The sequence below is a fragment of the Hibiscus syriacus genome, unplaced genomic scaffold (genome assembly GCF_006381635.1).
Source record: "Hibiscus syriacus cultivar Baekdansim isolate YM2019G1 unplaced genomic scaffold, ASM638163v2 tig00110556_pilon, whole genome shotgun sequence".
Taxonomy (NCBI): domain Eukaryota; kingdom Viridiplantae; phylum Streptophyta; class Magnoliopsida; order Malvales; family Malvaceae; genus Hibiscus; species Hibiscus syriacus.
Genome location: NW_024062779.1, coordinates 1,443,549 through 1,467,328, shown reverse-complemented (window position 1 = coordinate 1,467,328; position 23,780 = coordinate 1,443,549). Strand labels below are relative to the sequence as shown.

The following is a 23,780-nucleotide window of genomic DNA, read 5'->3' as shown; positions in this document are numbered from 1 at the left end:
GAGTACTTTCAATCTTCCTCCTTTCATTTATTTTGATTTCCTTTTTTGTTTATCTTCTTCAAGGGGATTCCTGTTGTCGGTTTTGCCAGTTACGTGGTTTGTTTATCAAGAAATAAAATTTATTAAATGTTCTTTTTTTTCTTTGGGATTTGGGAATGGCTCTGGCTCATGACTTTTTATTTAAGTGGAAGAACAAATATCACGAGTAGGTGAGGAGGCTTATAAGAAGAGATGTTAAATATGTTGGCCTAGAACAACAAAAGGGCAATTGTATTTTTGTCTTTCTCTTTCGGTTGGCTACTTTGGATTAGATATCTGACTTAGATTTTGGCCATTATCATCATCATCGTCATGTCTTCATCAAATAGACACTGGCCTAGCATGTTCAAATCCAAGCCCTGCAACACACACCATCAATTGCAGCACGACATCAACCCGTCTCTCATTTCTACTGGTTGCCAAAAAGCTCCTTACACCTCCGGTAAGTGAGAACCTTAATCCAGGGTTTCTTCTGCTCTTGTTCTTGAACAATTCTCTGTCACCTGAAACCTTTCCTAGCTACGTTAGACATCATGGATTTGTCTTTACCTACATAAATAAATCGCCGGTTATCTCATTAATTTGCTCCTTTTAAACTGATGTTCATAATTTTATGTCGAATAACCCTAGTTAGGAAAAATGTTTATTTTTTTTAATTCTTCACAAGTTGTATACTATTGTATGCTAATGTTTTCTGCAACAGTCGTAGGGTACGAAGAGCGTAGTCCGGAGCCGAAACCGAGATGGAATCCGAAACCCGAACAAATTCGCATACTGGAAGCAATATTCAACTCCGGGATGGTTAACCCACCTAGGGATGAGATAAGGAAAATCAGAGCTCAACTGCAAGAGTATGGCCAAGTAGGCGATGCCAATGTCTTTTACTGGTTCCAGAACAGAAAATCAAGAAGCAAACACAAGCTGCGCAATCTCCAAAACTCTAAACAACTGTCTCAGCCTCAGCAGAACCAACAAATCCCTCCCAGCACTGCACCTTCCTCTTCATCCTTCTCATCCGAGAAATCCTCACCGAAAGGAGCTAACAACAACAACAGTACTCTCTCTTTGAGTTCTGCAAATATCATTGAAGTTTCCAACTCTCCAAGTGCTCCTGTGAACCAGACCTACTTTCATCAGCCTCAGAACGAGTTCTTGAACGAACCTTTTTTCTTTCCTATGCAACAGGCTTCTGCCGGAACCGGATTTACACAAGGGTTTGGCTTCTCTGAGCTAACCAATGTGATTCAAATCCCCGAAGAACCAGTTGAACCTTGTACAAGTCTATTGTTGAGTGAGATACTAAACCATGGGGATTCAAGGAAAGAACAAGAAGAAAAGACGAATATGCAACTCCAGCTTAGTTACAGTACTGTGACCACTGCACCTAGTACTCACTCTATTGCTCCTCATACTGCGTCCGCCAGTAATACAATTACTGTTCCATCTAATATCCAACTCACTCATGGTATTTTTCTTTTCATAAATTTGGGTATTATCAATACGAGATTTATATTTTTTTGTAGAAAAGGCTAGTACAGGAATATATATAGATGTTCAAGGAAGAGGATAAAAGCATCATTTAGGACCAGGATTTGGGATCGTTGGTCTCTGGACGAACGTGTGCATGGCCTGTTTCTCTCTGGAAATTGACTATTTGTTGAGTGATTCCCTATTGGCAGGTGCCGGGGAATCGGCTGCAGTGGACCCTGGTAATCTGGGTAGATGGACGGTGTTTATCAATGATGTAGCGTTTGAGGTGACGGTGGGTCCGTTCAACGTGAGGGGGGCTTTTGGTGATGATGCAATCTTGATCAATTCCTCTGGTCAACCTGTTCTCACGAACGAGTGGGGGTTAACCCTTCAGTCCCTTCAACATGGTGGATGTTACTATCTGTTTCGCTCATTAAGGCCCTTCTCCATCTAAGGAAGGTGACTAACTTTGAAAAATCTTCCCTTTAACTTCTTCTTTTCTGCATGTAATCAAATTTGTATGTTTAGAAAATTTATCTCGACTTCTGCAATGGGGTATAACGGATATGCACTATTTTTATGTCAGATACTGTGTGAAAGCTTGTTTATTCATAAAAGATATCACTTAGGACTTTTTCCCCGTGTAAACGCTGGAAGCGTTTGCTTGCCGACTAAGCTCGTTGATCATTGTGTTGTTTTCTTGAATTGCAGGTGTAGAGATGTAAAAATGGAAGCTTTTTTCTCGCTCTGATCGTACCCTCATTTCTCTTTAAGTCTAATCTCTAGGTTGAAATTAGGTTTAACTAGTCCTTAAGCCTCTCTCTCTCTCTATATATATATATATGTGTGTGTGTGTGTGTGATGGTATGTAGTATGGACTATAGACACTTTCTGGACAAATGTATTATCAAGTTTCTTTGTTAAGCAATGCGTAAGGAATTACTATATGCTATTTAGCTTTTGTTGTTCATGAAATAATCATAGAAGTTGCAAAGTATTCCAACTTTTAATATACTTCACATTTTACTTTGCAACTTCACTTCGGAAAGTAAGGCTAAAACTCAGTTTTTCATATTGTATATACTTCAATCTCACAAATGCAGCCCTCTCTCAGTGTCAACGAATTGCAGATAAAAAAGTTGGAGTGAAGATTTAATTGATAACTTTTCCTATATTTAGGGTTTAGAGTACTTCTCCAAGTTAAAATATGTCTATTTGTTTTCTTTTCTTTTTTTAAAGCTACGCCTTCATGCTTTCAAAAATTCTATAGCTATACTTCATTAAAAAAATTTACTAGGTTTTCAAAATATAACACTACAATGTGCGCATATGAAACTGTTGATATGAACCACTTAATTGTTTTGCATGGAAGTAATAATAATATCATCACTCAGCATTTAAAATTGGTACCTACCCAGCAACAAATACATGGAGTGATTAATTACCTCATCGATGGTCATGAAGAAAATTTGAAAGCTGCTTTGACTTCCTTAATTGCTACACCATTCAGCAAGCTAAAAAAGCTATTGAGATTTGAGAATCTAATACATGAATGCAAGGCAGCTGTACTTCATGCATGCAAGACTCGGTTCAAATGTTCAATATTATGATTCGAAATATTATCGAGATTTTAAATGATTAATTACTGACCAATCGGGACATGGGTCATGGAGATTTAATTTATGAGGGTAGTGTAAATATATATATTTGCGATAATGTTATTGTCAACCCTTTGATTTTTTTTCCTAAAAGAAGAAATGTAAAGAGACAAATGAAATATATGAGAGATTTATCCAAAAAAAAAACATGAGAGAAAAGGATCATGATACCTAATGTACAACTGCGTATGTCATGTAGGCTTCTAAATTTGTCTATAGAATAAATTTTGCACTCAGATATAGGGTTTTACTTGGGATTCATCCAAAAATATCAAACGACCTAGAACTTGTTTCAACTTTTAAAAACTTCATTGCATCACGCGAATCTTAAAGACTGAAAACTCTGGCTGCCCCCAAAAATGTTGGCCGGTCTGAACCTGAGGACTGGATTAAAGAAGGAGAGTGAGTGGTACAGATATTTGACGTGCACTTTGATTAGAGCAGTTTGGATTTGACGAAGCAAGTGTCGGGGTGTTTCAGAAAAAGAAAAAGATCGAATCATTTCCCTAGTTTGCGTCACAATATGCAAAAGTAACTGGTTTTTGCATGAACCATCAGCGTTGATAATCATGAGTGAGGGTGATGACAACTCCTTCAAACCCAAAATTCAAACTTGGAATAGTTACAAAGTAGATGGAGAAAGAAGAAATGGCGGTTGCAGGGTCATCAACTTTTGAACCTCTCCCATATGTGTGAGGTTCATTCAGGAGGCTATGAAATGGGAGAACAGTTCATGAACAGAACAAGTGGCGTAACAAGAGTCAGGGGATTAATCAATAAGTGGGGGATTAGGTGGGTCAACACTAGGTTTGATTGGATAGTTGTAGTGTTGTGGGCAGAGGACTTTTTTTTCTCTAATTATACTGCAATGCTCAAACGAAACATAGATTGGTAGTTAGGGTGGAACAGGATTTTAAACAGATCAGGCCAAGCTCAAATAAAAGTTTTGACAAGCTACAGACCAGGTTCAAGCCTACAAATATCATCGTAGGCCAGGCTCAGGCTTATTCCCACCCCTAATTGGTAGCCTGCTGTGGTGCTGCTAAGTTACGCAGGCAGGCAGGCTCTCACAATCCGCCATGAAATGCACGTAATAATGGGAAACAATACATATATGCTTCCATCCCAAGAACAGAGATTAAATTTGAATTTTTCCACAAGATTTTGGCTTTATATGTTTTATGTGATTTAAAGGCGGGGTTATAGAGAAAAAAAATGGTGTGTAAATATAAAAGGGTTTTATTCGCTTTTTCTAATTGTTAAACAATATTCCAAGTTGCACAGAAAAGAACCAAGTAATATATATATATATATTTGATTGTTGCTGTGTCTGAAAGTGAAACTGCACTCACGATTGTTTTCTTGAAAACTAGAATTTCATGAAAAGAAAGGTGATCCTTATCATATACGACTACAATTCAATCACTGACTAGTTGATATGAGAATGTTTTTCTCTCAGAAGTAATCTCCTAGACAAACGAACTAGAGCAGATTTTGATAGAAAACACCAAACGCTTACATCTTGTTTAATGAGTAATTAGGTATGAAACTAGATGGTTGAGCTCCTAAGTCGGACCGAAGCTGTTTGATGTGTTGAAGAAGAACGAGAAGCTATTTGATGTGTTGAAGAACGATGAATTAGGGATGTCGAAGCCTATACTCCAATTGGTAATGGTGGTATAATGAAAATAGATCGAGAAAGACGGTTGAATCAATTATCCCTCTCTTAAATTTTTTTAATTATTATATATTTTAAATATTTTTTTGTATTTTCTGTTGATAAACTATTTTCGTAACTAGTCACCAAGATATAAAGATGTATTCCATTCATATATACTCAGTTATAGACTGAGATAGCTTTCATGAGCAGATGAAAGCCTTGGCATACAAGGAATACAACCCTACAAATATAATTTGCTTAAAGGTTTCCAAATGGTCTAAAAAAACAGCCATTGCTCTTGCTTGTCACCATCCTCCAGAAGTTAGATCGAGGAATCAACTCCAAAAATACGAGCACGTCTATGAGCAAATGTACTGTACAAATTTATGGCCACCAAAAATAAGATCTTGACCTGGTTTCCTAGTAATTAACAACTTCAGAATGGACTAGAGAAAATGCAGAATCCCCCCGCCACTTCTACGAGTTAAAAGCTTTAGCAAATATATAATAAAACTAGATGAATGGGTGTAGCTATTTCAGCTTTTTTATCCATTTTCTCTGGCTATGTTAGATAATAACCACTAAAATCGTCAACCAGATAGTCGTACTGCAATCCATGCTCGCAATCGAACTTCTCACTTGATGGTGCCACCGTATTTTGAGTAGAATAAGGGTTCCGACACTGACCATAGCATTAATTTTAGCCCTTCCTTGACATTGCGCTTGTTTTCAGTTGGGAATTCTGCAGTGAGCCTTCCCATCTGCTTCTGCAGATCAGCAACTGTATCGTTTGCTGATTTCCCCTTTGCATTTTTCTTACCATCAACAAGCTTCAATTCCAACCTGTACAAGGCACAGGCATCACATTTGTTGATTTCATATTCAGAAAGGTGCCACTCAAAATGGTGTAGTGGCTGTGGATCCATGTAGTACGATCTCTTCAGTCCTCCAAATTCATTCATAACTTGCTTCCTTGACTCATGCCAGCCACGCCCACTGTAATCCAGTAAAGACCTCTGCTTCTGTTCCCACTTTCAAATGCTCTTCGAGGTTTATCAAAAAAGAGCCACTCCCTCATTGATTCACCCTCAAGAACTGAAAGATCAAAGAGCTCTGCAATCACAGGAGAAAATTAGTTAATTTCACAAGTCAAAAAGAATATCATATCTTCTGTTCCCAATCATAGAAGTTGCCACTAAAACCAAAAATTAGCTAACCCTATTCCCATATGTAATAGGGTGAGGGGAGGTAAGGTAGTAGGCTGCCTCCAACACCAGGTTGAAAGTAGCTTCCGTGGAAGACCTCCGACAGTCAGAATTATGAATTACTCCGTGGGACTCGATCCCACGACCACAAGGTTAAGAATATCATATCTTTGTTCCCGCTCATAGAAGTTGCCACTAAAACCAAGTAAAGCAATATTAATAAGACATACCAGAAGCATTCCAAGGAGACTTTGCAGTTGCAGCTCCCTCACATTCTGGTATACCCACATTTTTTCCTTGTGCCTTAGCACTGAGAGCAGCAAAGAGCAGTCCATCCTTGAGGACTATGCCACCAGGTCGCAGAATCGGTCCCATTCCAGGTGGCCCTTCATTCATTGCTAAACTAGCATGAAAGCTACTACAGTAGTCTTGACACCAGTCCAACCCTTGAGCAGGCCTCGGACAATCCCAAAGTGCACACTTTGGACCTAAGAATGCAGATGGTGGCACTGGCAGGCATACACTTGGCAGATAGCTAGGAGTAGTATGAAGCATGGCATCCTCCCCAGCGAAACCTGTACCATTGTAACCTGTGTAGAAGTGTTCAAAGTCCTGATGCAAATCCATCTGATGGTGTTCCAATTGAGTAGCCCCTTCCAAGCTGTTCATTGGCATGGCACAGATTCCTGAAGGCGAATCATTGCAATGATCAACTAATGGAAAGCCACGCTGATGTTGCCCTGATTAACTCCATAACCCTGTAAGAACATGTTGATTATAAAACTTGCCAGTGAATGCCTTTTGAACATTATAGCATGCCAAAGTAAAATGGAAACTGTTAACTAGAAAACATTCATGAAATATAACCAGAGAATAGCCAAAGGATTCTTTAGTGAAATATAGCTTTAATGCAAAAGTGCCAAAAACATGGTAAATCAAATCCCTGTATAAGCTCAAATAAAGATCTAGGTACAAAAGCCTGCATGATGTTCAAGACAAGGAAGATAAGTAATTATTGGTGTTGAGAAGGGATATCTTAGAATGAAGTTCACTAGCAGCGCCAGTCTTATTCATCGAGTGTGCAACGGAATTAGTTATTAGAGAAACTAATAACATTAATGATGCTCTGCCACTTCCAAGAATATCATATATCATCCCATATTTATCACAGAAAAACCCATAGTTATTAGAGAAACCAATAACATTATACTCAAGTTTAAGGTAATAAAATCCTGCTCAACACAACTAGAAAAGAATTGCAAGCTTATTGTAGTAGCCTTATCTACTCTATAACACCATTCCAGGAAAGAAACAAATTAGAAACAGTCATCAAGTAACATGATTTTTCATCGTTTCAGTACTTCACTACATTCTAGAAACTATAACAATCATGTATATACTATATATAAACATATACAGCTCCCAATCCCATACGTACATAAGAATGAAACCAAATGCTTCAAACATAAGAAATCCCATCCCTTCGGATGGACAAATTAATTTGATGCTCATATTGACCTGAGCTTACTGAATAAACTTCTTATCAGCCCAATCATCATGAAAATTCCAAACAAAATAAAAGGCAAAGAATCCAAGTATAAAGCGAAACTACCTCTTGGAAAGCAGCAGTATCTCCTACCTGCAGGTTTTGATCATTAGTCTCAGGCTTTGGAGCAGCTAGTACACTGGTTGCATCATCTTCCTCCTCACAAAGCTGCAGCAGCCGACAAATGTCTGATGAAAATGAACCAGGACTCCCTCCCTGTAAGTCACATGAAGATCGCAATTCTCAATCACAACATCATAAATAGTATTTTTCAACCTCTTAAGATCAAAACTCACAAGCATCTATCATGGTACAATTTGTAAGAAGCAGATCGCTTCAAACAACATAGCGAAACAATTGCCACAAATTTACTCTGATTTTGTTTTTGAAAAAATATACGTGATTCAAATGAAAAGTATATATGCAGTGCTAACTTGTTGCAATGAAGATGCCAGAGAAGGTTCGTTGAGCTCAGCTTTCCATTCACGGAGCATCTGATGGACTTGCTCCCTATGTTGCACGGATACGGATACGGGGACGGAAAACGGCAATTTTTAAAATCACAGGGTACGGGGACGGCAAGAGTACGGCATATAAAATAATTTTAAAATTATAAATATATATAAAAAATTATAAATAAAGTCAAATAAAAATATCAACTTGGCATGCTCCTTGACCAATTCATTTCGCTCAATAAACAGTTCCAATTCGGCAATTTGCAATTTCCTCCATCTCGCCTCTAAAGTTGCCTTCCTTTCACTGTCAACCATATCTAAACTATGCTTTAGAAGTTCCTCTTCTAAGCCAGACACACAGAACCTCTTATCAAACAAATTACTAACCGAACTCTTAGGCACCTTATCGACTTCCATTGGCACCCCAATATCTACTTTCTTATCAGGTGAAGAATGAAACTCTGCTTTCAATGCAACCACTGCCTTGTTATTTGCCTTGGCTTTCCCATTGGACTTAGCAGCTGAAGACTTAACTTTCCCACTAATCCCCTCTTTTCCCCATATCTTTTTCGACAGTTCAAATGCATTATGTTCATGGGCTTTAGAGAAACTTCGATCCTCACCCTTTTTACCTTTCCCGGCATTGTTCTCAAACTTTTTCTTTAACCTTCTAATCTTATCCATCAACTGTGCTTTCGTAACATTAGTAATTCAGTATGAATCGATTTCTTAACAAAATCATAAAATGCATTCATATCAACACAAGGATCAGCCTCTTTTTTAGCAGAGTAATCCAACATACCTTTCAACAGTCTCGGATATGGGTTTCTTCGCGTTCATGTCTTCCATGGGTTTCGTCGCAAGAGGCTTGACATTCGGCGTAGCCGTGTCGGATTCGGATTCCGACTCAGTCCCGGATTCCTCAGATTCTTCATTCCCCGCGACGGCTATCGCAGGATCAAGCTTCCTGGGAGGCGGGCTCTTTTGGATCAATGGAGTAGACTGGATTTGGGGTTCTTCATCCTCTTCTTCTTCCTCGACTGAAGATCCCACTTCTTCGTCCTCGGAGGTTGTCTCCTCAGCCAAAATTACCTTGGGTACGTTCCCGAAACGTCCCGGATAAGCTTTGACCGTCCCCCATTTCGGTCAGCCGTACCCTGCCACCGTGGCACGTCCCTGGTACGTCCCTCAGCCGTCCCCGAACCGTCCCCGTACCCGAAACGTATCGGGTACTTGAAACGGGTCTCCTTTGCCGTCCCCGTGCTTCTTAGCTTGCTCCTCAAGGACTGCGACATCGATGCCGCGGCTGTCTTTCCTGGCAACTTCCAGATCAAAGAATATTTCGCCCTGTCCTTGAAGAGTTTGTGGGATGCAGACTTGCAGTTGATTTTTGAACTTTTCCCCATTAAATAAAAGACCCTCAAGTCCCCAACAACTCGCACCAAGACCCTGCAATCCAAACGCAATAAATCACAAAACTTAAGATCAACCAAATTAAAGTTTACTCCAATCATCACTACTATTGTTCCTTAAATTTATAGGTGTTTAAAACTAAAACTCCCCATTTGCAATAAAAGCAACTGAGATTCCCACGGTTGTATAACTTTTATTAAAAAAAAGGAACCAAGCTAGAAAAGATTACTAAAATCGTTATAGATAAATTTACATCATATCCAGATTAAATGAAGTCCTATGAACACAGAAATATGAGAGAACAATTAAAAGAAAATCTGAATTAAATTTAAAAAAATTTGAACGGTTAAGTATTCAACATTAAATGATTTTATTCAACAGTAAACACCCCTAAAAGAATTAAACAAAGTAAGCGGTGGGAAATGGCCAATATATATATATATATATATATATAGAAAAGTAATTTATTCGATGAAACAAAAAAAAAAGTAGAAGAACAATGCTCCCCTGGTCCTTTGTGTGTGTGTGTTTAATTTTACTTTGTTTAATTTTATTCCCAAATCTCATAGGAAAATATAGAAAATATTCAATCTTTCTATTTATGAGAATTTCTTAGAGCATGATAATATAAAAATTATCCTCTTATTATGAATAATTATTATTTATAAATATTTATTTTTATTATGAAAAATTTCATTTTATGTTTTTATCCTTATTTAAAAAATCATTTAACTTATTTTTATAATTAATATATAAACATATTCATCAATCAATAGTAATTAATATTACAAAAGTTTATATAAAGATAAATGTACAATCTTCTGAATTTAATATTGTAGTGATCCATACAAAGAAGATACTTTTAATTTATTTCAATCTTATTATTAAGATTTAAATAAAAAAAATTGATCTACACATATTAATTTGCTATCAGTAACTTTTCACTTTAAATAAAATATAATTTTTTAAAGATTATATGTTAAAAATAAATAAAATGTAATTAATTAAAAATATTTTAATGGAAACTAATTATTTATATCGACTATTTTTTTCAAATTTTCATCTTCTATTATTTTTAGAGTTTTTTGAGTTAAATCCTCATTTTGAGTTTTTATTTTCTTTTTTTTTTAATTTTCATCGAAAAGAAACATTGTTGAAGCGTGGCCTAAAGTCAACGAAATTAGCATCATAGACATTATTTTTCCATATTTTGGATATAGATTATTGTTTTCTTAATAAGGATATTGAATAATATTTGCTTTAAAGCATTCATTAGTGATTTAGCTTCTACAAGAAAAAAGTGATTAGCAATGAATAAATTGGTCGGCGAGAAAGAATACTCCAATGTTATCATATTCTATTTAAATTTTATAATTTAGAATAATAAAATTTAAGATTTAAATTTTAAAGATTAATATTTAAATATATTAAATAACATTTAAATAAATATGTTTGTAGAATATTTGTTTGTTCAGCAAAAAATAACTCATAGTTACAGTTATTTTAGGAAAATTATTTCATATTAGTCCACCACCAGATTCCTTTATCCTTTGCTGATGCCTATCCTTCTTTCACATTTAATGGAATGAATGGGGATTGCAGTGTTTAAGAAGAGAATGACTCGGTATTCAAGATAAGCACACCATTACTTTCCTCGCCAAACTAACCAAAGTAGTATTTATGTATAACCCCAACTTCAATCACTCGTCTAATCATCTAAACGCAGACTCACTAATAAGCATCATGAAATTCTCCATCTATTGACTGACACAAATTACCACACTTAATACGTATGCATGACAAAATAAAATTTGTGAAAATAAAAATAAAAATGGAGACTCATCATATATGGCTCCTGAGAAAGAAAGGGGGATGCTGTCAACTTGAGAGAGACACTTGCTTCTTTTCCACCCAAAGAAGTGGGTCTACAAATTTTCCACCTCGCAAGATTTAGTACAAAGAACACCACAAAGGCACAAACACCAATAAAGCTTCAAATATCAAAGGCTATGCCTCCCCAAAATTCCAATGCTTGAAGTCTAAAAGTACTCAATGCTTATCAGCTAAGTTCTAAGGCACAAATGAACCCATACCAACCCTCCAAACTTGGCACATGTAAGCATGTGCTCATTGTGTTGGTGTCAAATAATTCTAGACAGGGCAAATTTGTTCTAATGATAGCTTCAGACTGATGCAGAGCTGTTTTCCAGTAAAGTGATGGCAAAGCTAATAAACATTTCAGTTCGTAGAAGTAAACTAGAATGATTTCATGCCAACTAACATTCATCAATATACTCATAAAAGAATCATAGATACAATCTTTATCTTTATACATGTCCTTTTCAGTAATGTTTAAAATAATGGTTTTAGTTGTATAATTTTTTCAATCAACAACCGAAACCAGAATACAGTCCAAACAGAGGGCTCAATGTTGAAAAGAATGAAAAAGAAGAACGATTCCCTTATTTAGGGGTTGATGAGAAGCCCGTATAGGAATCAAAAAAATTAATACTCAACTTATTTTCCAAGTCACCCGTTTACATTAAGCTGGTTTTGCCAATTTCCCCCTCTTTTAGCATGTTTCAATTTGAAGATACCGTTGAAAATGGTGCACATGGCACCGAAAGCACCAAATTGATTTGTCAAAAGGTAGACACCGAATATACAATGTCAAAATTAGGTGCAAAAATGGTTAAAAAATAAATGGGCAAATTACAAATTTTAGTTACTAAACTTTAGGATATTTACAAGATTAGTCCTTAAGCTTCAACTATAAATACCCTAGCTCATTTAGCTTCAAAATCATCCCAAATCATTCTAGCTTTCTCCCAATACTAGAGAATTTAGAGAGTTTCTTGAGAGTTGTTTTCTCTTTTTTATCAAGAGAGAATTATCATTGTTTTCTCTTTGGTAAATTGAGAGAGGTTGTAATTCCTATTTTCTCATAGTAAAATTCTTCTACCGTTGTCCGTGATTTTTACCCTATATTATTTAGGGGGTTTTACGTAAATTTTGTGTCTTATTTATCTTTTTTTTTTATTTTCTCAAATTATCAGTTGCGATTTTGCTCTATCCGATAGCCGTCTTCCGCAACAATTGGTATAAGAGCCAGATTAAAGTGTGTAATATCTGCTTATTGTCTTTATGGTTTCCACCAAAAGGTGGATCCTCCAACATAAGAAAGTAAGAAGTTATTACTCATTCTTTGAAGGTTCCAGAGAACTATTCACGATAGTGAAATATTGGGAGCTATCCGTAAAAGAAGCTATGGCAACGGAATTTGATATTGAAAAATTCAATGGGAGAAATTTTTCATTGTGGAAATTGAAGATGAAGATCATTCTGAGGAAAGACGGTTGTCTAGCAACTATCAGTGAAAGGCCGGTGGATTTCACAGATGACAACAAATGGATCGAAATGGACGGGAATGCTATTGCAAACTTTCATCTAGCATTAGCAGATGAAGTATTGTCAAGCATCGAGGAGGAGAAGACAGCTAAGGAGATATGGGATCATCTCACCAAATTGTACGAGGCCACATCGATGCACAATAAAATTTCCCTTAAGAGGAAATTGTACACTCTCCGTATGTCAGAATCTACTTCAGTGACAGAGAACTTAAACACACTGAACACGTTATTTTCTCAGCTTACATCCTTAAGATGTACAATAGGAGAACAAAAACGTGTTGAACTTCTACTTCAAAGTCTACCTGATTCGTATGATCAACTCATCATCAACTTGACAAACAATAATATCACCAATCTAGTCTTCGATGACGTTGCAGCTGTTGTTATCCAAGAAGAAAATCGGCGCAAGAACAAGGAAGAAAGACAAGTAAATCTGCAACAAGCAGAAGCGTTGACAATGATGAGAGGGAGATCAATATAACGTGGCCAAAGTAGCAGTCACAAACATGGTAGATCGAAGTCGAGAAGCAAGAAGAATTTAAAATGCTACAACTGTGGAAAGAATGGTCACTTGAAGAAGGATTGTTGAAGTCTAAATAAAAACTCCAATTCACAAGGCAATACTACAAACACTTCAGATGATGGAGATGCTCTATGCTGTGAAACGTCAACCACCGTGGAAGGCAGAAAGAGATATGCATATATATGGTTCATTGATTCGGGAGCAACATATCACATGATCTCAAGAAGAGAATGGTTCCATCATTATGAACCCGTCTCAGGAGGATCTGTGTATAGTTGCAATGATCATGCCTTAGAGATCATTGGCGTGGGAACCATCAAATTGAAGATATATAATGGAACAATTAAAGTTGTTCGAGATGTGCGGCACGAGAAAGGCCTGAAGAAAAATTTATTATCCTACGGATTGTTGGATAATAATGCAAGCAAGATTGAAATACGAAAAGGAATCATGAAGGTGTTTTGTGGAGCGCTTGCGGTATTGAAAAGCGAAAGATAGCATCAAACTTGTACATGTTAAAGGGAGAAACTTTGATAGAAGCAGAAGCCTCTGTTGCCTCATGTAGTTCAGATTCTGCAATGCTATGGTATCAGAAACTTGGACACATGTCAGAACAAGAATGAAAGTCCTTGTAGAGAAAAAGCTACTTCCAGGCTTAACAAAGGTATCACTTACTTTGTATGAGCATTGCATAATAAGTAAGCAGCACCGGTTGAAATTTAACACATCAAATTCTAGAGGCAAGAGTGTTCTAGAATTGGTTCACTCTAACGTATGGCAAGCACCAGTTATATCCCTAGGCGGAGCAAAATACTTTGTCTCATTTATTGATGATTACTCTAGGAGATGTTGGGTGTACCCTATTAAAAAGAAGTCGGACGTGTTTTTAACTTTCAAAAACTTCAAAGTGCGGGTGGAACTTGATTCTTGAAATAAGATCAAGTGTTTCAGAACAGATAATGGAGGAGAATACACAAGTGAAGAATTTGATGACTTTTGCAGGAAAGAAGGCATCAAAAGACAGTTCACAGTGGAAAACACTCCTCAACAAAATAGAGTGGCAGAGCGGATGAACAAAACCTTGTTAGAAAGAAAATTAACAATATTGAGGGATGCAGGTCTAGAAAAATCATTCTGGGCATAAGCAGTCAATACCACCTGTTATTTGGTGAATCGAGCTCCATCAACTGCAATAGAGCTAAAGACACCAATGAAGATGTAGACTGGTAAACTAGCTGATTATTCAAACCTCCATGTATTTGGAAGTATTGTGTACGTGATATACAACTCCCAAGAAATTTCAAAGTTGGATCCAAATTCCAAGAAATACAAATTCTTGGGGTATGCTGATGGTGTAAAGGGGTATCGCTTGTGGGATCTCACTACCCGCAAAGTGATCATTAGCAGGGATGTTATCTTTGTAGAATATAAGCTACAAAGAAAAGAAGAGATGATAGCGCTGAAAAGTCAGAGACTACACGATACATGTGGAAAAGGAGTTTGAACAATGAATTCTTCTAAAGTAGAACCAGCACATGATGAACAAGAACCAAGAGTTCTGAAGCTCCAACAACTCGTCAATTAGATCAGTAGAAGACGTCCCAATTGGCACTCAGATTATGTTATAGAAGGAAATATTGCATAGTGCCTTTTAACAGAGGACGGTGAGCCATCAACATACGATGAGGCAATAAACAGCTCAGATGCTTCACTGTGGATGATGGCGATGCAAGAAGAAATTGAATCCCTTCATAAAATAATACATGGACATTGCACTACCACAAGGAATGAAGCCAACTGGTAACAAAGTTTCAAAATCAAGCGAAATGTGACGATCAAGTTGAGAGGTATCGTCAGACTGGTGGTCAAAGGATATGCTCAAAAAGAAGTATTGATTTCAATGAAATTTTCTCATGTGGTTCGACTAACAATAGTTCGAGTAGTTTTGACAATGTGTGAAAAGAAGAACTTGGTTTGCAGGTTGAACAAATCTCTGTACGGTCTAAAGCAGGCGTCGAGGTGTTGGTATAAGATATTTGATTCCTTCATTATGTGTCTTGGTTACAACAGACTAAATGCATACCCTTGTGCTTATTTCAAGAGGTCTGGTGATAACGATTTTGTTATATTGTTGTTGTATGTGGATAACATGTCGGTTGCAGGACCCAACAAAGATCATATTGAATAATTGAAGGAACAACTGGCTAGAGAATTTGAAATGAAGGACTTGGGATCAACAAACAAGATTCTATGGATGCAAATTCACCGAAACAGAAGTAATAGGAAGATTTGACTTTCACAAAAGAATTACTGAATAAGATCTTGTCAAGATTCAACATGCAAGATTGTAAGCCAATTCTACCCTCTTCCTATTAACTTCAAATTATCGTCCAGTATGAGTCTAGCAGTGAAGATTTGTTATATTATTGTTGTATGTGGATAACATGTTGGTTGCAGGACCCAAAAAGATCATATGAAGAGATTGAAAGAACAACTGGCTAGAGAATTTGAAATGAAGGACTTGGGATCAACAAACAAGATTCTAGGGATGCAAATTCACCGAGACAGAAGTAATAGGAATATTTGACTTTCACAAAAGAATTACTTGAATAAGATCTTGTCAAGATTCAACATGCAAGATTGTAAGCCAATTTCTACCCCTTTTCCTATTAACTTCAAATTATCCTCCAGTATGAGTCCTAGCAGTGAAGAAGAGATGATGGAGATGTCTCGAGTGCCGTATGCATCGGTAGTGGGAAGTTTAATGTTCGCTATGATATGCACAAGACCATACATTGCACAAGCAGTGAGATTAGTTAGTCGGTACATGGCGAATCCATGCAAAGAACATTAGAATACAGTAAAGAGGATCCTGAGATACATCAAAGGGACCTCAAATGTGACATTATGTTATGGAGGATCAAGCTTACTAATCAATGGGTATGTAGATTTTGACTATGCAGGGGGTTTGGATAAAAGCAAATCTACTATAGGATATGTGTTCAAAGTTGCTGGTGGAGCTGTAAGTTGGGTTTCAAAATTGCAGTCAGTTGTGGCTATGTCCACAACAGAGGCATAATATGTAACAGTTACACAAGCCAGTAAAGAAGCAATTTGGGCACAATCAAGAGTATGTCTATCTGTTTTGTGACAGTCAAAACACCTTTCATCTAGCAAGGAATCCAACATTTCATTCAAGGACAAAACACATAAGAGTTCAGTACCATTTCATTCGTGAAAAGGTAGAAGAAGAGACGGTAGATATGCAAAAGATCCATATCAAAGACAACATAGCAGATTTTATGACGAAGACAATCAATGCTGATAAATTTACCTAGTGTCAATCCTCCTGTAGCCTGTCAGAAATGTAAGCAACATGAAGGTACAAGATAGAAAGAATAGTGTTAAGATATGATTGTTACAATCAAATCTTCAAGTTGGAGATTGTTGAAAATCGGTGCACATGACACCGAAAGCACCAAATTGATTTGTCAAATGGTAGATTCCGAATATACAATGTCAAAATTAGGTGCAAAAATGGTTAAAACTTAAATGGGATAATTACAACCTTTAGTTACTAAAGTTTAGGGTATTTACAAGATTAGTCCTTAAGCTTCAACTATAAATACCCTAGCTTATTTAGCTTCAAACCCATCCCAAATCATTATAGCTTTCTCCCAATACTAGAGAGTTTCTTAAGAGTTGTTTTCTCATTTTTATCAAGAGAGAATTATCATTGTTTTCTCCTTAGTAGATCGAGAGAGGTTGTAATTCCTATTTTCTCATAGTGAAATTCTTCTATCGTTGCCCGTGGTTTTTACCCTATATTATTTAGGGGATTTTCACGTAAATTTTGTGTCTTCTTTATCTTAATTTTTATTTTCTCAAATTATCAGTTGTGATTTTACTATATTCGATAGCCGTCTTCCGCAACAGATACCACTGAGTCCCTGTTGCTTAGAAAGTTGCTCCAGTTCTTCAAGTTTATTCTAAGAAGTTCCACTTGTGTAGCTAAGTCCTCATTTCTTTTCTTCATTGCCTGAAATAATAATGAGTTGGGCTTGTGAATTACAAGAAATCAATTATTCCCCAAGAAGTAGGAAATGCAAAATATTCATCATCATGCTTTTTTCATAGACAAATAAACCTTTCAAGATCTTCATGCATAAATAAGTCATCGATTAAACTTAGATATGTATCTAACACAAATATGTTCAAATTCTTTTAGAACCTTTTCTATGTATTTGAAGGATAATTTTATGTAGACAAGGGACATGGATGTTAGACACAGGTATTGCAAGAAAAATGAAGACTTAAAGTAACAGAGGACTAAACACCGTCTTGGTTAGCATCACGTTAAAATCAACTAGAGAAAGAAGCAACAACAAAACAAAGGAGATTGTTTAATGAATACCTCCAACTCTTCTCGGCGTGCTTCCTCCTTTTTGGCCTCTGATCTAGAACTTCTTTGAACCTCAAAGATCAAGATAGCTCCTGCAACCTATATGCAAACTCCAACATGTACAAAATCATAAACCTTCATGAGAAGTATATGCTATGGTAAGTTTTGGCATTTCATGCAAATACCATCACTTCATACACACATTAAGAGCAAGAGTAAATCAAGTATGAAGAGGCAGAAATACCAGCTAAAGGGGCAAAAAATCCTTCAATGTTAACAAGATCCACTAGTTACTAAACCTTAGGCTATCATACATATTCTACTCGATAGAACCAGTGATATATCTAGAACCTAGTTAGATCGCAGTTCAAAAATGATGCTAAATATTTAAATGCAATGTAATTCGTTTGATTGATTATTGCATTCCAAAAGATTATTCCTAGGAAGAAGATATTTATACCATGTACTGAGCCAAAAAAATCTACCAGGTAAGCATATGTCTAATACAAGGTATTGGCAGGCAGTACTGTATGTGGAACACTTTTTGTTAGATAGATACAAACAAATAGTAACATACATGCAAATATGTGTGTGTGTCTGTGATTTTTGCATGTTTCCAGCTTGATTCATTTTCTTTATTTTGAAGGAGATGACAAAAAGTTTTCAGTGACAGCATCACCAAATTAATAATCTACATCATACAGCAACAAGAAAAAGAGTAATTTTGAAGACATCTAGAAAGAGTAATAGGAAGAATAGCTAGGGAACGACTAATACCGTGAAGACAAAAAGTTCCCAATAAGATCTACGGCAGCCTGAACAGCTTTCTCCTCATCCAAGGGGCGTATCTCAACATTCGTTGCATGACTGTAAATGTGTCTTTGCATTCTAGTTGTGATTCAATGATTTTCCTGGTTCCATACTTTGGCACTGGGATTAAGATTACGGGATCTATAAATTTGCAGCAGAAACATACACTAGCAGTACTATACTGCAATCTTAATAAACAAGTTGTGAAAAGTTGGCCCATATAAGAAACATAACTTCATAGCTTAATTTAAACACACGTGTCAAACACTGAAGGGAAAAGAAATTATTAAAGTATCAGGAGAAAATAAATGAGAGGAGCAAGAGACAGATCACATCGTTTGAATCAAATGTGTCAATGTTATGGAAATGCATATTTGAACACTAGCAGTGAGAATATAAAAAAGCAACGCTACAGATTCCTAGTGATTCAATTTCCTAAAATGGGGTTAATAATCTAATGGCAATATATGATTGATTGATTCCATCCTTCGAGTTATGTAACAGTTCTGGCTAAATATTTTAAATTAAGTTCTTAATTCGACACAGAAGAAATATTAAGACCGAGAGTGTTATACCCATACTTTATCATATCCCCTTCTACAGGTATTTAATTACATTCGCACTCTCAGGCAGCATAAATGAGTTGCAGAATCAGATTTTACGCAAATGTTGTGCTGTTAGTTAGTAAACTCGATTTATTATAAGATTCCAACGTCAAATCCCACGCTCACAAGAATCTATCTCCAGAGCAAACAAGAAAGCTGGGTTTTGAAATGCGATGGAAAAGCAAGCCCTTATTAGCTTTAATCTTCCAAATCAAAATGAAAAGAATAAGGAAACATGATAAGCAAGGGAGTAATTATGTACCTGAGCAATGCTAACTATGAACTGGCGGAACTTGGGGGCATACGCAGCCTGTCGCTTGAGCCGATAAGCCACCGGTTTACTCAGAGTTTTTAAGGCTAAAGTTCCTAGCTTTAACAGCGGCAGTACCATTGTTTATGATCTGATTTTCTTTATATTTATTTTTCAAATAGTAATAAGACGAAGGGAACGCAAAACTTATTAGGGGGAAGGAAACGAGAAAATGGGTGATTGCTGCTTGGGTTGACTCCTCAAGGTCAGAGTTTCTTGATAAGGAAGAAAATTAGACCTTTTTTTATATTATTTTGTAATTGACTTCCTCCAATGAATGAGCCAAGTCCTCCGTTATTATATGAATTTTACCCAATAGATTTCATTCTCTTTACTGAGTACGTAAACCCAACAAAAAATCCGATTTCATTTGTTTATTATCCAGTATTACAATCCGAATGAAAAACTTAAATATGCTTTGAGAATGGCTGTTCATGTTTGGTACCATATCTATCTTACTTGCAAAAAGGGCATGTCAAATATCACAAAACATTGCGCACAGGTGAGATTATGGTAAAAGAACTCAACGCATGTCATCATATATTTCAAGTTGGAAACCGTTAAGATATAGCCATACACAAATACGGAAGACACCACATTGCAAAAGTTAACTCTAGTATATATGAAGCATTTGTCTCTCTGATTCCCACTATCGCTGTCTTCTAAAATATACTGGTTGATGCGAATCTGAGAGTTTCATAAATTCATCGCACTTGCTGTACTACCATTCAAGCTAATACAGACTTCTTCACTTTTCCTACAGAATAATCCTTAAAGGGGGTCCATGACTTCAAGATTAAGGTTCAACATGAGTTGCGCTCAATCTGATTCCATCAATTCTAATAACAGGACAATGTCTGCAAAGCACCAATCAGCAAATAAACATTACTGAATAATCTCCAGTCTTCAACCAATGTAACAAGTATAAAGATGTGGTTCGTGCAAAGTGCCTTCAACATTTACTACAATTCAAGGTATATTTATGAGGATGCTGTTTGGAACATTACAAGTGAACTAGATTGTGCAATGCTGGCCTTGGAGAGGGAAAACAATTTGAACTGAATGAACAATTTTAAGTACTTTGATTTGCTCATAAAAACATGAGACGTGGTTGACTTTGGACCAGCATTTTTCACTTGATTCCTCATTTAATTGAAGTCTTGATGACACTGTACTTTTTTGGACATCCTTTCCGTTTCCCGAAGTAACAATCTCTAACATATTGTCATATATACAAATTAATATTATTTTTGGAAAATCATCATAAGCTTGTCCCTTTGTCCTCCCTATCATCATGAATCCAGAGAAGAAGTGAAAGTACCATGTCCTTTTTCATGCAGTGAGAAGGTTTAAAATACCATTGGTCCTATATATTATTGGTGGTTTAGTGCTTATGTTCCATTTGTGTTTACTGTACTTCTAAGCTTTTTGTTTGTTGAAATTTGCATGTTCTACACTTCTACCTGTTCTCTTTCTTTCTTGGTCATTCTCTAAAGTCACTTCCATAACGTGATCTAAAACTAAGATTTCTTCTTGACATATTGCAGGGCTAGTCAGAGTTCATAATACAGGTGCATAAGTTCTGGAAGAGTCTTGATCATTCTTTTCCGGTTGGAATGAGATTCAAGATGCCGTTTGAAACTGAAGATGCAGCAGAAGGAAGGTCTGATCGGTTTGAACCTGCAACTCTTAAGTTATTGAATCATAAGACTTTTAGCCTAAAGTAAAAGAAGTGATGAAATACCTACACTACCAAGCTATCGGGGCCCTAATTGAACTCTACTTTTTGCAGAAACACGGGTTGTAATTGGAATTAGTGATATGGACCCTGTTAGAGGTCAGGTTCAAAATGGAGATGTCTGCTGGTATGGTTACTATTAAATACTGCACAATTTCATATCAAAGTATTCTTTCCTGTTATCAAATACTGTCATAAGTCGTAATAAAGTTCCTGTCAGGTCTTAAGGTTACTATTATAGGAATGGGGTAATGTTTTCACTTCGTCTATAGTATTTACACACATGAAAATTCTCTTAATTATTTGTCTGTCCATCCTTGAAGTTAAGCTGATATATGCCTGAAAGGATACTGTTCACTTCAATATTTATTCTCTTACATAGTTCACGTAGAATTCCTGCTTTTTGCTTAATATTTGTAGAAACAGTAAGTCTACCTTAGTTTAGAAGCAGTGTTAAGCAATACTGCTTTATCCTGCAAAATACTTGTTGAGTAAATTAATAATTACCCCTTATTCATGCAGCCTAGACCATGCTTTAAGCAGAATGAATATTAAAAAAACGCGGTATTGTTTGGATCACCCTTTTTGCTCAGGGAAATGCTGCAATAACTCTTGGTGCCAAATTATTATGGTTTGTATATCTGGAAGGTGCTTGTGCTTTGCAATTTTAAAAATAATGGTTTTAGTTCTTTCGCATGTGGAATTTCACATGATTGTTATGGATGCTTTGGTTTGATCTATTCTAGCTAACTAGTTGTCTCAGTTACATGATGTATTGAAGATCTCCTCATTAGTTTATGATTTTATAAAAAAAATTACTAGAAAGTTAAGCTAGAAGTTTTTCCCACTTATTTTGCAGGTAAGGTGGGATGATATTGACAACAAAAGGCATAACACGATTTCTCCCCGGGAAATTGAACCATCCGGTTCATTATCTAGTTCTAACAGCTTGCTCTCTCCTGCTTCTAAAAGGAACTGGGTTACGGTGCCTTCAGGGAAACCTGAATTTGTCATTCCTGGTAGGCTCTTCTGCATAGCTAAGTCTCTTTCTTGTAATCCTTGACAACAGATGGAATTGGAGCATCAGACTTTGGGGAATCTTTACAGTACCAGAAGGTCTTGCAAGGTCAAAGTCAAGAAATTTTGGGTTTTAACACTTGCCATAATGGTGCTGATAATCAGATAATGCACCAGTCTGAAATAGGAGGGTGCTTTCCTTTTTCTAATGGTTCTGGTATTGTTGCAATCCGAAATGTCAGTAGGGACACATTGGTGAATCCTGATATTTCCAATAAAGATGTAGGCTTTGAGAAACCTTTCAGATTCCATAAGGTCTTGCAAGGTCAAGAATTTTTTTTTATTTTGTAAACCCTTCATGTAGAAGAAGTCCAACTGCAGGTGACAATCAAGAAAATGACAGTTCTGGCATCCCTGACGTGGCTCAGTTTACGGGAAGTAGAGGTGGATTTTCATCTTTGATGCAGAGTTATAGCACTCCTTGTCAAGTTAGACCATCTGCACAAGTGTCCTCACCTTCTTCAGTGCTAAAGTTCCAACATGCAAGCAATCTAATTCATAACTTCATTAACCTGGAAAAGGAGCAAGGAGTCAACATTCAAAGTTCTTTGCATGCGCCTGAAACATATAGTGGAAGGTTATTGCCATCTTCAACTGGTGAACAAGGTTCCCACAGGAGGGATCTTGTTAGCATGTATTCATTTGGTCATTCAATGGATGATGTTCAGCTTGGTGATTCTCAAACTCTGGCGGCTCAACCAGCATTTAGAACGAGTCAAGAATTAGCTACCACGTCTAAAAACAGTTGCAGACTTTTCGGTTTCTCCTTGACAGAGGGAGGACATGATGGTACTAAAGAGGACAACATGGTGCAGGCGGCCTCATTGATGGGCAGCGGAGCTTTCTTACATGGTACAGGAGAACAGTTTAACTCACAGACTCCAGCGGTGACAAACACAGTTGGAAGCAATTATACCAAAGGAAACAATCTCTGTGCTGTCGGAGATATGCTTTCTGATGTTGCATTGTAGTTTAGTGATTAAATAGAGTGGACTGCAGCAGGCCTGCCAATAAGGAGTTCTGCATACATGGGTTTTGAACTAGAGCTTGATGATTATGATGATGTGATATGAAAGTTGTAACTTTATTAGGTCTGCTTATTTTGAGGGATAAAGGTTGAGATTGTTCATGATGTGGTGGTTTGTGAAGATTAACATCTGAAAACTTTAATTTTTTCTATTAACAGTGATACTTTGTTTTGGGAGCTGTTTACAAATATCCGAATTTTATCGAAAAATCATTAGAAGTAAATTTCTAACCTAAATTTGAAGAATTGTATATATTCTCCATGAGATGTCTTTATTGTACCTTGTGCCGCCCTTTATGCTTGAGGTATTATTCTATATTGTTATTAGAAATTTAGAATGATTTTTAGTTGGTCAAATTAACATTAAATAACACAATATGAAATTCTTATTCCATCTTTTAGTAAATGATATAATACTGGTTTTATATATAA

General features: G+C 36.4%; 1 protein-coding gene and 3 pseudogenes across 1 annotated transcript; 2 read left to right on the top strand and 2 right to left on the bottom strand.

Moving 5' to 3' along the window:
* The first annotated feature begins 254 nt into the window (after positions 1-254).
* On the top strand, positions 255-1,970 carry LOC120131490 (WUSCHEL-related homeobox 9-like). Its single transcript, XM_039148476.1, has 3 exons — positions 255-481; positions 743-1,504; positions 1,719-1,970. Exons 1-3 carry the CDS (start codon positions 352-354, stop codon positions 1,961-1,963), a joined length of 1,137 nt encoding a protein of 378 aa, XP_039004407.1. The 5' UTR covers positions 255-351; the 3' UTR covers positions 1,964-1,970.
* A 3,338-nt stretch (positions 1,971-5,308) lies between these two features.
* LOC120131733 lies at positions 5,309-9,756 on the bottom strand (annotated as a pseudogene).
* A 6,953-nt stretch (positions 9,757-16,709) lies between these two features.
* Positions 16,710-19,675, bottom strand: LOC120131804 (annotated as a pseudogene).
* A 1,616-nt stretch (positions 19,676-21,291) lies between these two features.
* On the top strand, positions 21,292-23,527 carry LOC120131803 (annotated as a pseudogene).
* Positions 23,528-23,780: the final 253 nt, after the last annotated feature.

Bases quoted from the DNA above. Each gene is read 5' to 3' on its own strand.
- LOC120131490 (XM_039148476.1), top strand. From the start codon at position 352: ATGTCTTCATCAAATAGACACTGGCCTAGCATGTTCAAATCCAAGCCC. The intron at 482-742 runs GTAAGTGAGAAC...TTTCTGCAACAG, and splicing joins AAAAGCTCCTTACACCTCCG to TCGTAGGGTACGAAGAGCGT. The intron at 1,505-1,718 runs GTATTTTTCTTT...CCCTATTGGCAG, and splicing joins TAATATCCAACTCACTCATG to GTGCCGGGGAATCGGCTGCA.